The following is a 12,149-nucleotide window of genomic DNA, read 5'->3' as shown; positions in this document are numbered from 1 at the left end:
AATTCTGTAAAATACTGTTCATAATCATCAATTAAATTGAAGTTTGGAATTAAATCAAAATACTGGACTTACTATTTTTAGCAACGATACGTTGCGACAGGGCCGTAGCAAGGTTGAAAAATGTGGGGCGGCCATCACAAATGTGGGGCGGCCAAATTACAAATAAATGCCCAAATTGAAATAAAGATATATAGAAAAACATAACAAATTTCTAAAAAGTGGGGCGGCCATGGCATCCCGGCCGCCCGCTTACTACTGACCCTGCGTTGCGTGTGATACCTTCACACTTCATCAGGCAACTCACATCAATTAAATTATTCTATATTTTTTATTTTACTTAAATATTAATTTCAAGTTGTATTTATTCCAATGAAAAACATAACATTACTTTTACATATTTTCCCCCATTGCAGGTATCAGGTCTGATGAAGGATAGCAGTTTGGATGCTGATATAGTTCTAAACATCAACAAAATCACCATTATTGAAGAGCCACAGGTATCCTATTCAAAAACATGCTTTTATAAAAACTAACACCTTAAATTATCACCCTATGCGTTTACTTATACCAGCTAAAATAATAAAGATGTTTATAAAATAATACTGGCTAAAATACATTTAATTCCAAGTAAAATATGCTTGATACCATACCAGCTAAAATATGTTTGATTACAGCTAAATAAGATAAATATGTTTAACGACAGCTAAAACATTAATGCAGAATGCTAGCAAGAATATTTTAATACCAGAATGTAATTTGTAGGTTCACTCTTCTGCATGCTGATTGCTGCATCTAATCTACATGTACATCGTGTACACCAGTACGTGTACTGACCTGTTACGCCAAAAACTTTCAACCAATCACAACATAGTTTTATATTTTTATTTGTTACCTAGGTTTTTCGCTTGAATTCTGTAGATACATTAATTTGAAACGTATTTAAACGAATTGAATGGGTTGTTGTGACCAATTACTCTAAAAATATCCTTTTTCAAGAAAAAAGAAATATAAAAAACAAAAAACAAAGGAAAAACAAACTAGAAACACTTCTTTCGTCTGCTTCAGAGAATCGAAATTTAAGCTTACCGTTTCGCGTTTTTCTTTTTATATTGACGATTTTTGCAATTTTACCCTTCAGAAAAAGCTTGATTTATCGGATGAATTGGAGCATTCATTGAACAATTTCTGTGATTGGCAGAAGGGTGACAATTCAGACGTTTCGGTTCTCATTACAGGGTAAGTAGTTCTAATTAATTGAAATGATATGTCGAATTCTGCATACTTCCCATCCCTGACTATAGTAAGAATTCCAATTGAATGAACGCAGCTTTCAACAGCTGCACTCGATCCAACCGCGATCGTATATCGCGTATTTCAAACAACAACGCGAACGCACGACCTTGGATACAATGGCAATGCTAACCAATCATGAGTGCGTTGGCATGGTTGCCCGGGCATGGTTGGATTCACTTTCGCGTTACTCACGCACAGTCGCACACGCTGGCGTACATCACGCAGTGTACGCACAAATTCGTCACACTATTAAAAGCTGCGTTCATTCAATTAGAATTCCCACTATAAAAAGCTTGTTTTTTAACACACGGCCACGTTCAGCACATCTATGCCTTCCCGGGCCCGGAATGCCTCAAATGGTCTCAGTTCATTTTCTTGTACAACCATGACAACTCAACTGCTCTCTTGCCTCAAATTTACATTTTGACATGGGTGTGCCACTGTCTGACTGCACTCGAACTCAGCTCTGAAACCCTACCATTGCATGATTGTGCGCGTGCATGCCTATGCATGTTATAATATTTTGCAGCACACCCTTTGACTAGTGCATACTACCGTGATGTTGCGAAGTCAGTGCCAACAATTATGCGTACGGCGCAACGTTCATTCAAAAATTTCCACTCTGCAACAGCAGGTCACGTACCTCAGCAGCCAATCAGAGACAAGTGCGTTTCAACAATGCAGTAAATTATTTGCAACTTACGCTTAAAATACGCTCTCGTCAAAGGTTTACTGCAAAATATTATTTAAGTGTCAGACTCTGTGCTATTCACAAAGAAAAGTATAACTTCAACAACTTTGATTTTCGCAAATCATTTTGCAAGATTCTAAAAAAAGTTGCAAGATCCGATTTGTGGAATGCCAAAATTATTGTTACCGTGTGGTGACCCTGAATATAAAAGCTAAAGAAAACCATTGGAAATTATAACTGCCATCACTTGAAGCAAAGATATTTAAAAACCTATAATCCCAGTGGGCATCCCTGACGTTGAAATCACATTGAAATCAGGTTGAAATTTTGACATCGAAATCAATTTCGATGTTGAAATCAGGTTGAAATCATGTTGTATTTGCATATGGACTTCAACCTGATGGACTTCAACCTGATTTCAACCTAGAAATTACTTGAAATCAGGTTGAAATTTCAATGTTGTATCAACGTTGAAATTTCAACCTGATTTCAACTAACCTCTAGGTTGAAATCGGGTTTGGTTGAAGTGAAACTTCGACGTTGTATCAACGTTGATTCAATGTCGAAATCCTAACCTGTGCCCACTGGGAATAAAGATATGATTAAAAAAATTACTGTGACAATAACTTTGTAATTGTATGCAATTCTTTGAATAGGAGAGACTTGGCAACAGCAGGGAATAAAGAGGTAACCGGCAAAGCAGCTGATGTTGGAGGTGCTTGTAATCCAGACAAGCGTTGCATCATCACAGAGGATCATGGACCAAGTGGACTTGTATTCACTGTGGCTCATGAAATTGGCCACAGGTAGGTTTGATTTTTTATTAGCACAGTTAACAACAAAAGAGGCTAGATTAGGCTAAGAAGCAAATTTAAATCAGTATTATGAATTTGAAACAAAATGTCGGCAACATTTTCTGTACCAGTACCTGCAAATTTACTAACATGTATATACATTTTAAACATAACCATCAACAAGTTTGATGGCGCCTTGGGAGATGCGTCGGCAACTCTGCATATCAGAGAGCCTAAATAAGTTGATTTCATTGGGCCTCAAGAATTGAAGATTCTTGTAAAATATGGGGTTTGCTTGGGCCTGTCAAAATAACCAATACCGTATCGCAAAATTGCATTATTTCCATTGCCACTCTAGCTTATACCATGAAGCTGTGATACGGGCACTACAGAAGAGTATAAGCATCACACAAGTTGCCGCATGCACATAATGTACAGTGCATGTAACATTGCGTTGATGCTTAATGATGCATGTTAAATTTCCTTTGGAATGAAGAGGATCTAAGCATTTAGAATTGATCTTAACCCTCTACTACCTGACGATCTAACATTGCCTCTAATTGGTCAATTACATATCTTAATTTTAATCACCAATCAGAATGGAGCTCTGCAAATAATTCACCCTAACTTTTTTGCATGGTGAAATAATTATTATTCTAACAATGTTCCTGATTGGTCCAATTGCTAATGAAAACTTCTTTTGGGCCAATCGGCAGGTAGTTCTCATTGGGTTAACTTAAAATTTGTAGAGTTGGGGTGATCTAACGTGTGGCACAGGAATCTCTCTGCTCTCATTCTTCCAACGACTGAACTTGCATTTTCAGTGAAAAAAAATTGTTATCTGAAACACATTTCTATAAATATGTTTACTTTCAGTATTGGAATGTATCATGATGGCGGTTTCTCAGACTGTCCCAATAGGAAAAACATTATGGCATCTCTCAACTCGGGAGGCTCAGATGCATTCCATTGGTCACAGTGCAGCAATACAGACTTGAACAACTTCTTGAGGTAAGTATTCACAATGGGCTATTCTATTTAAATTTCACACTTCCCCTGTGGAAGATTTAGCTAAAGTCTGCCACAGAGGGAGTATAAATTTTGAATAGAATACACAATTGGGTAACTTCAATTTGAAATACTCACTCCAGTTGTGGAAGATATAGGTAAAGCAATAATACAGGGAGAGTATGGGTTTTAAAATGATTAACTCTGACCAATTACATTAGAAAAACACACTCCCTCTGTGGAAGATATTTCCAAAATCTTCCACAGGGGTAGTGTGAATTTCAACTGGAATAGCCCAATGCTGGTGATCCGATGTACATTACAAGCAGTCAAGTTAGCTCAATCGATAAGGTATTCAACTATGGTGCGAGAGGTTTGGGTTCAAACCTTGGCGGTGGCTAGTATGCTCTTGTGTAAAATTGAGTAAGCTTGAAATTCCCCTGGACAAGGAACTTACTACTGAATGTCTCGTAACCCGTACGAAACCCGGGGAGCTGATCATGGCTGCAAAGATCAATTGTGGAATGTCTAGGGTGTGTGCTTCTTAGCTCAAATCACTGTTGTTTAATGGTTTGTGGAATGATATGGGCCGTAGTGGTCAGCGACAACCTGTAAATTGTGCTGAGGCTTGTGGATCAACTATAGGCATTTTGTCTTTGCGTAGCGCACTATAAATCATTGCACTTTTTTTACAACGGGGTGTACTACTAGCTTGCAAGAGCTCAAAGATGCTTGTCATAAATATATTGCAGTATTTATTTTCGGCTCGACTATATACTGTTTTTACTTCTCTTATTTTTTACAATACACATCAAGGTGAAGTATTGTGGTCGGCGCTTTGCGTTAGACTAACGAACCCCCAAATTGGTAGCTTCAAATAGCATTTTCTATCTTCATAGAAATAGAAATAGAGTGCCATTTATCTAGAAAATATCTTAATCCAAGGTGCTAACATCAAATAATCTTGATTCCAAATTTTGAGCTAAATTGCTCATAAATATTAGAGAGTTTGTAAAAAAGTATGTAATAATAGCACATAGAACAGCAAGGTCTTAGCCAGCCATACGTCTGCCCGTCCTTAAGACAGGCTAATCCAATTTTAGACGGGTAGATTTAATGGATTTTAGAGATGTGATAGCTCTAAAACAGATGATTGGGACTAATTCAAAGTGACATGTTAAGGCCAAATCGGGACATATTTTAACCCAGTGACCCTTCCATGGGTATACAAGTTGTTTTATATTTGAGGGTCAAATTTTGGTATAAATTGGACGGGTGGTTTCTGATTTCTGGCTAAGACTCTGTAGAACAGCACATACTTTTGTGGTAACTTTGTTATGAGCATGTGCTACTATTAGGAACAAAAGTAAGTTTGACCATATTATGTGGTTTAAAAATTTTAAATTTATGAAATTTTTAATTTTGTAACTAGCTGTCATTTAGTGTCGTCATTTCTTTTTGACACACATTTTTTTATGTTGCAATATTTTTTTTGTCCGATATCAGCATAATTATTTGTATAATTGAACCTGTTGCATCATGAATCGGTCTTATGTCATCAAAAAATGCCGGTTACATCATTGCCCTGAATTCATTGTGAAAGCAGTATAGGCATTTGTGGTCCTGTTTCTGGTATTTAAATATCATCCTACTGGTACTAATTTGAATCGCAATGCATGTAGTATTTACTGTTGACCACACATGCTTAAAAAAGTTAATGGCCAATCCAGAGGCGATTATTTCGACAGTTATGCAAGGAATTTTACATTTTTACATGGGGATGAGCTTTGTGAATAAAATTTGCACAGCCTAATAAAATCTGAAACAAGTACTAGTCTGAGATAATTTAAGGATGTATTTATTTTAGGTGACATATTTTAGGTCTTTGTCGAATACAACCTAATGAATCATTTTCTTGATTTGTGAAAATCATGGCATCTTTATTATTTATAAACCCTATTTTCTTTCCCAAATCACAAGACCCTTAGGGCGAATTTCTCGATAGACGTCTTAGTAAGCCTTAGGCTTAAGGTGGCCTTGAGGCTACTAAGCCTAGCCCGCTCTCGAAGCCCGAGTCTTAACTGTAGCCGGATTTCTTGAACGCAAATTCAAGCTGGTCTTAGTGGCCTTGCAGGCTTAACGCTTGACAACCTCGTCCCTTTCTACCAGCGACTTAATTGTATAGGCAGTTGGAGGTAGATGTGCATAAGCTGTTGTCCTTCACGGTTTACCGTACTAATAAGGTTACCAGCGCAAAGACTAGCCTAGACCGGCGGTCTTGTGCTTGGGCTTACACCGTACACAACTTGATGCAAGACTAGTATTTTTCTGTTTTTGTGTCTTTTATGTATTATTTTATTTCAACTTTACTTTATATTATGAGTCCTGCTTGCATGAAAGATACTTCTATACTTTGTACTCGACGCATTATTTTTTTTTTTTTTTTGCATTTCAAAAAGGGTAAAACTGCAAGCCTACAGGAAAGGAAACTTTGATTCCCCTAAAAGTAGGCCTAAAGCAAAAATTGTTTCACACTTCACACAAATCATACGCATGTTTGTCAAAAGTAAAACAATATTAAGGATCATTTTGGTGCAAAAACAAAAACATAACCAACCATTTGACAACCATCGTGCGTGCTATCTACTGCTGATATTTTCATGTTCTATTTGCGAATTTAGCAGGAGTGCATAGTTTAATATGATGATGATGATGATGTTGGATGATGATGATGATGATGATGATGATGATGATGATGTTGGATGATGATGATGATGATGATGATGATGATGATGATGATGATGATGATGATGATGATGATGATGATGATGATGATGATGATGATGATGATGATGATGATGATGATGATGATGATGATGATGATGATGATGATGATGATGATGATGATGATGATGATGATGATGATGATGATGATGATGATGATGATGATGATGATGATGATGATGATGATGATGATGATGATGATGATGATGATGATGTATATAGATGTATACAAATGTATACAGAATTGAATTACTGCATATTTTGCAGCCAAATTTGAAAGCAAGGCGTCCGATAATAAATCTAGGCAAAAAAGAGGAAAGCATGGTAGCAAGTTAATGTGGAACGTCAAGGTTTTTGGACATGTCAAATATGGGGGGGGCACTTCTTGTAGAAGTTGAACAGGAAGGAGAGGGTTGCTCCTTGACCGTTGTTGACCGTTACAAGTTAGGTTCAAGTAGATCAGTAGGCCCCTAAGCCTTACAACATTGCCTTTACTGCATCGGCAGCGCGATTTAAATTTGGTATATTCGTACTTCAGAGAAGGATCCTTCCTCTCCTGAAGACGCTCACGACAGCAAGTTGACGCCGAAGATGGCGTCTCGCTTTAATTGCACCCCTTTGGCACCGTTGCTCCAAAAGAAAGTTCATCATTCAAATTAGTAGGCCTTAGAGCAACAGCAGGTTTAACAGACTCTGAATAAAATGGTGAAATGTTCAACTAACAGCAGGTTTAACTGACTCGAATGAACACGAAAATAAAATGGTGAAATGTTCAACTATAAAATCGAACAATAATTATTACTTAGGCCAACTATAGCAACTGTCTCGATTTCTCAAAAATATGGAAGAAAAACTTTGCATTACAATTTAAGCAATTTGTCAATTCAAATAGTCCGCGTGTTACGACCTAAGACCTGCTCAGAGGCAGGGCCAAGAAAAGCCGCTTTAAGCCTGGCCTAACAGGCTTGCGTGAGACTACGGCTACAGAAGACTGATTTGAGAAATGTAAATTTTGCGAAGCCTGGGGCTAATCCTACAAGCCTGGCCCACAGGCTAACGAAGCCTCGAGGCTGTGGTAGCCGTGCTTCGGGGAACGTGTTTTCAGTTAAGCCTGGTCTTACGACCTCTTAAGCCTTGCGGCTAGACTAGCCAACTGCTAAGCCACCCGTCGAGAAATTCGCCCTTAGGAAATTAACATTATCCTAATTCTTAAAGTATACATGCAGACAATGACACCGTTTTCTTTTCAAAATTATTTAAATATTTTTCTCTAATAGTTCACCGGAGTCGAGTTGCTTAGATAATGCACCTCTGAGCCTGCCTGAATATAGCATCGACAGTGCCCCTATGGCCGGGTATTACATCAATGCTACCAGACAATGTCAGATGACCTTTGGCCCTTATGCCTCAGCTGCAGTAGCATACGCAGACACAAAGGTTTGTAGTTTTTCAAAGTTACTTCTTCAGTTGAAACATTACGTTTCACTACCTGGAGAGAATTGATCAAAAATTGAAATGAGGTTCGTATCTGTCAATGAGTTGACTAGATCACAAGAATGTCATAGCTAGAGGCAGTATATAACACAAGTGGGTCAATGAGTTACATAAAAATGACCTTGTGTGGTATTTAGTTACCAGGAAGTGAGTTTTGCCTGTGGCAATTTTGTCGTCAAATGTTGATCCCTCGCTACAAGAGTTATTTACCGTCGATTTGGTTGAAAAAGGAGACGAGACATGATCAAATCTCTACAGGTATCAAAACGTAATGACTAGAAATTGAGTGTTACCAATGGAGTAGATGCTAAGCTACGCCGGCACATGTAGCTTGCAGTCAGTTTTGAAAAGAGTAGGGTGTGAAGCCCTGGTTCTCCTAATTTGTCCCAGCTCTGATATTCAAAATCTTAAGTACAGACATGACCTGCAGCAGAGTTAGGCCTAAAAAAATTGTTTGAATGGCGTAACATAAAAAAAAAATTTAGGGTAGGTATGTCGGGATTCTTTTTTTTTTTTTTTAACTTTTTTAAGCTGTAAATTTTGTTTGATAAAGGTTTCTTTTTTTTTTTAAATTTATTTATTTAAATTTATTTTTTTAAATTTTATTATTTTTTTTGCAAAAAAAAGGGGGAAAAGTTAGGGTCGGGCCTTATTTTAGGGTAGGTCGAGATACGCCAATCAAACAATTTTTTTTTAGGCCTTAGACTTGGTTTTGAACATAAGCTCCTCATACGTACTACATGTATGCCATTTAGCTAGTCCTTTTTGAACACAAATGCTAGCATAATTAGTAAAAAATGTTGGAAACTTTCAAAGTGGTATTTCAGCGTCAGTTCATATTAAATAGTTTTGTTACTCCTCCTATGTTTGCAGGAAATGTGTACAGCTCTAAGATGTGACCTTCTTGATGCGAACTTGGAAGGAATAACCAATAACGTCCCTCCACTTGATGGTACCAGTTGTGGCACTTCACGTCGGGAGGTAAGCGAAATATGAAACATTTGTTCTTTTTCTATCAATTTTTGTCGATCACTTCAACATGTAATCAGTGGCAGTGCCGGGAATTTTTTTTCGGGGGGCATTGAGGGGGCAAAGTGAATATCAGGGGGCAAAATCAAAAATTTTGCATAAAATTACCATAAAAAGGTTAAATTTGCATAATTTTGGGTTTTTACTGGGGGGGGGGAGGCAACAGGGCGGTAAGAGTTCTGATTGGGGGGCCACCACTGCATGTAATTTAACTATATTTTTTTCTTTTCTTTCAAGATTTATGGCAACATATTTTAACATCTTGTTCTTTTAATGGTAGTCTGCATTTTAGAGAAAGCAGACAACGGTAAAAGTGTTATCAGTGATCTCTAATTATCAGTATCTAAGAACTATTCTGATTGGTTATAAAGAGAGCTATATCATATATTGAGCCAATCAGAGATATGGTAAGAAAAGTCAGTAAGGGAGGCAAAGGGAATTAAGCTTAAAGTACTAAGATATATAAAAGCGCTATTTTGATTGGTTACGCAGATGATTATATCATGTAATGAACCAATAAGGTACTGTGATAAAGGCAAACTGGCGATTTTATTGATTTTTTGATTCACCAAATCACGGATAGTGCCCATATATTAAATTCTATTGATGGGAAAAAAGTGACTATATAGTAGGGAATAGGATTTGAACTCATGACCTTCTGATCACTAGATGGATGCTCTTACCATTAGGCCACCAGCTCCCACTGATACACGTTGGTTGAAACTGGGTACTAATGTAGGCAGTCGAAACTGGGTACTAATGTAGGCAGTCAAGGAGGTTTAGTGTATGCAATACGACATCTCTCATGATAGTCATCCTCATTTAAATAAAATTCTGGCCCTCTGTACCACAGGCAATTTGCATGATTATATTATGAAACGGGTATAGGTATGAATGGTTGTGGAATCGAACTAGAGACCTGTCCCTCTGTCACCTTAAAACTGTCCCCCAACATGGATGCCATTTCAATTGTTATACAGTTCGGTTGTTTATTGCATACTCTCATACAATACATACAAATAAATATGACACACAAGTACAAAAGATCATTACTGATGCCTACTAGTAATTGTCTCCCCTTTGTATACAAGTTAAGTAATGGGCTATGCATCCTGCATATATGTGCCTATCCACCACAAACTGGTCGTAAAGTCGGCATTTTCCATTTTGAGACAGTATGGATTTCTATGTAAAATATATAAGGAATTTGACCTTTGATGAACCATAAATTCACTTCCAGATGTCCGATGAAGCTGGTTGAGGTGTCGTTTTAAAGCTGCATGTCACAGCATGTGCACTCGTTCAAAATCTGCAATAAACAGAAAATGACCTAGGACTGACTTTACTACCACTTCGTGGTGGATGGTCACATATAGGATATAATGAATGACTTGTCGTCTTGTGTTTTTTTTTTAGGTTTGTATGCGTGGATCTTGCATGAAAGTTTACAGTACTTACGATTGTGTTGATGATGAATGTACCTCCCAGTAAGTGTATTATTTGGGTTTTTTAATTATCTTGTTAATTTCACAGAAAGTGCTCGAGTTGTAACAATATAATAAGGCCTAAAAAAAAATGTTTGATTGGCGTAACCCGACCGACCATAAAAATAGGCCCGACACTAGACTTTTTTTCTTATTTTTTTGCAAAAAATGAATAAAAAAATAAAAAAAGATTAAAATTTAAAAAAATTAAAAAAAATTGTGATTTTCAGCTTAAAATGTGTGTTAAAAAAAAATTTATAAAAAAAAATTGCCGACCGACCTACCGAATTTTTTTTTTCATGTTACACCAATCAAACAAATTTTTTTTTAGGCCTAACAGTTACTGTTTAAGCCTATAATGTATGATTTCCATCACATGACTGGACATAAAAATGTTACCAGTATGACATTTCCAATCTTTAAATGTTCAATTAACAGTTATAATTGTTCGTCTGAAAAAGTAAAAAGTCTTTCAAAAGTCTTTCAAAAAACCAAAATACAAAGATATGTGTGGAAATAAAATTGAACGGTTATAATATTTCTCGATCCTCAATTGATTTTCAGGTGGTTGGAAGGTGCATGGGAGACATGTATTAACTGTGTACAACAGAGGACAGTTCTTTGTGTAGAAATAGTCGATTCAACAACTCGTCTTCGGTCTGAAGATACCTGCCCTGCAGATAAGCCTGCGACCAGCAGAGATTGTTGCGCTGCTGAACAGTAAGATATAGTTTGGGATATTTGTTTTCTGCTCATGAACAGTGATGCACCAAGCAAAATAGTAAAAGCACCAAATGGGCCAAATGAAGACAATTATGGCCTCAAAATACTTAACAAATTTTGGTAAATTTTGTACCGGTATAGACGAATCCAACGAGCCAAGTCATGGTCAGGATTAGCCGCTAGCACCAACCTGGTGTTTTGAGCGTCCAATTGTGCAAATAAAAGCCGCCTAACACCGAGAAGATGCAAGGACGAGGAGGGTTAATAGAATAATATATATAAATAGAGATAATTCCGCAGGTAATCCCATCGCATCTATTCATACATAGTCCTTTTGTTCGCAAGTACATCAATGCATAGATACCGCATGTAGTTAATCCGATTAAGGTGTATAACGGGTGATGGAATGCAGTTTAAGATTTCCGCCAAGGCCGAATCATTTCACATTTTGAGTGCATTGTAGCCGACGGCTACCCAACTAAAGGCTGCTAGTCAGGTTCAGGAATGCGTGAATTTAGATTCGTCTATACATTTAGGAATTATCCTCTCCCGTCTCCACCTAGTTGGTATGTCATATATATATATATGCACGAATGGAAATACCCATCTGATCGTCTACCTAGGGTAAGGTTACCCAGGGTAACCTTACCCTGGGTAGACTCTATATTACTTTGGTAAAATCTGGATATATATCCGTGTGCTGTTACTATAACAGACAAGGTATATGACGTATGACTTCTTTCCAACGTGTAATGTCTATGAAAATTATTCGCCTATGAACATTATACATCTTTTGTACGTTTAACGCTATGTGCACAGTGAAATGAATCCACTGCTATTACATTGCAT

General features: G+C 37.2%; 1 protein-coding gene across 1 annotated transcript in view; it reads left to right on the top strand.

Annotated features, from left to right (window-relative positions):
- The window catches only part of LOC140138358 (uncharacterized), a 118,748-nt gene that overhangs the window by 26,884 nt on the left and 79,715 nt on the right, over positions 1-12,149 (top strand). The window contains 8 exon segments of the mRNA XM_072160261.1: positions 414-497; positions 1,139-1,236; positions 2,641-2,790; positions 3,655-3,789; positions 7,848-8,007; positions 8,938-9,045; positions 10,510-10,580; positions 11,142-11,297. Of these exon segments, the coding sequence (XP_072016362.1) occupies positions 414-497; positions 1,139-1,236; positions 2,641-2,790; positions 3,655-3,789; positions 7,848-8,007; positions 8,938-9,045; positions 10,510-10,580; positions 11,142-11,297 (962 nt within the window).

The sequence above is a fragment of the Amphiura filiformis genome, chromosome 17 (genome assembly GCF_039555335.1).
Source record: "Amphiura filiformis chromosome 17, Afil_fr2py, whole genome shotgun sequence".
Lineage (NCBI taxonomy): Eukaryota > Metazoa > Echinodermata > Ophiuroidea > Amphilepidida > Amphiuridae > Amphiura > Amphiura filiformis.
The sequence above is the reverse complement of the archived record's forward strand: the minus strand, read 5'-3'. Positions and strand labels throughout refer to the sequence as shown.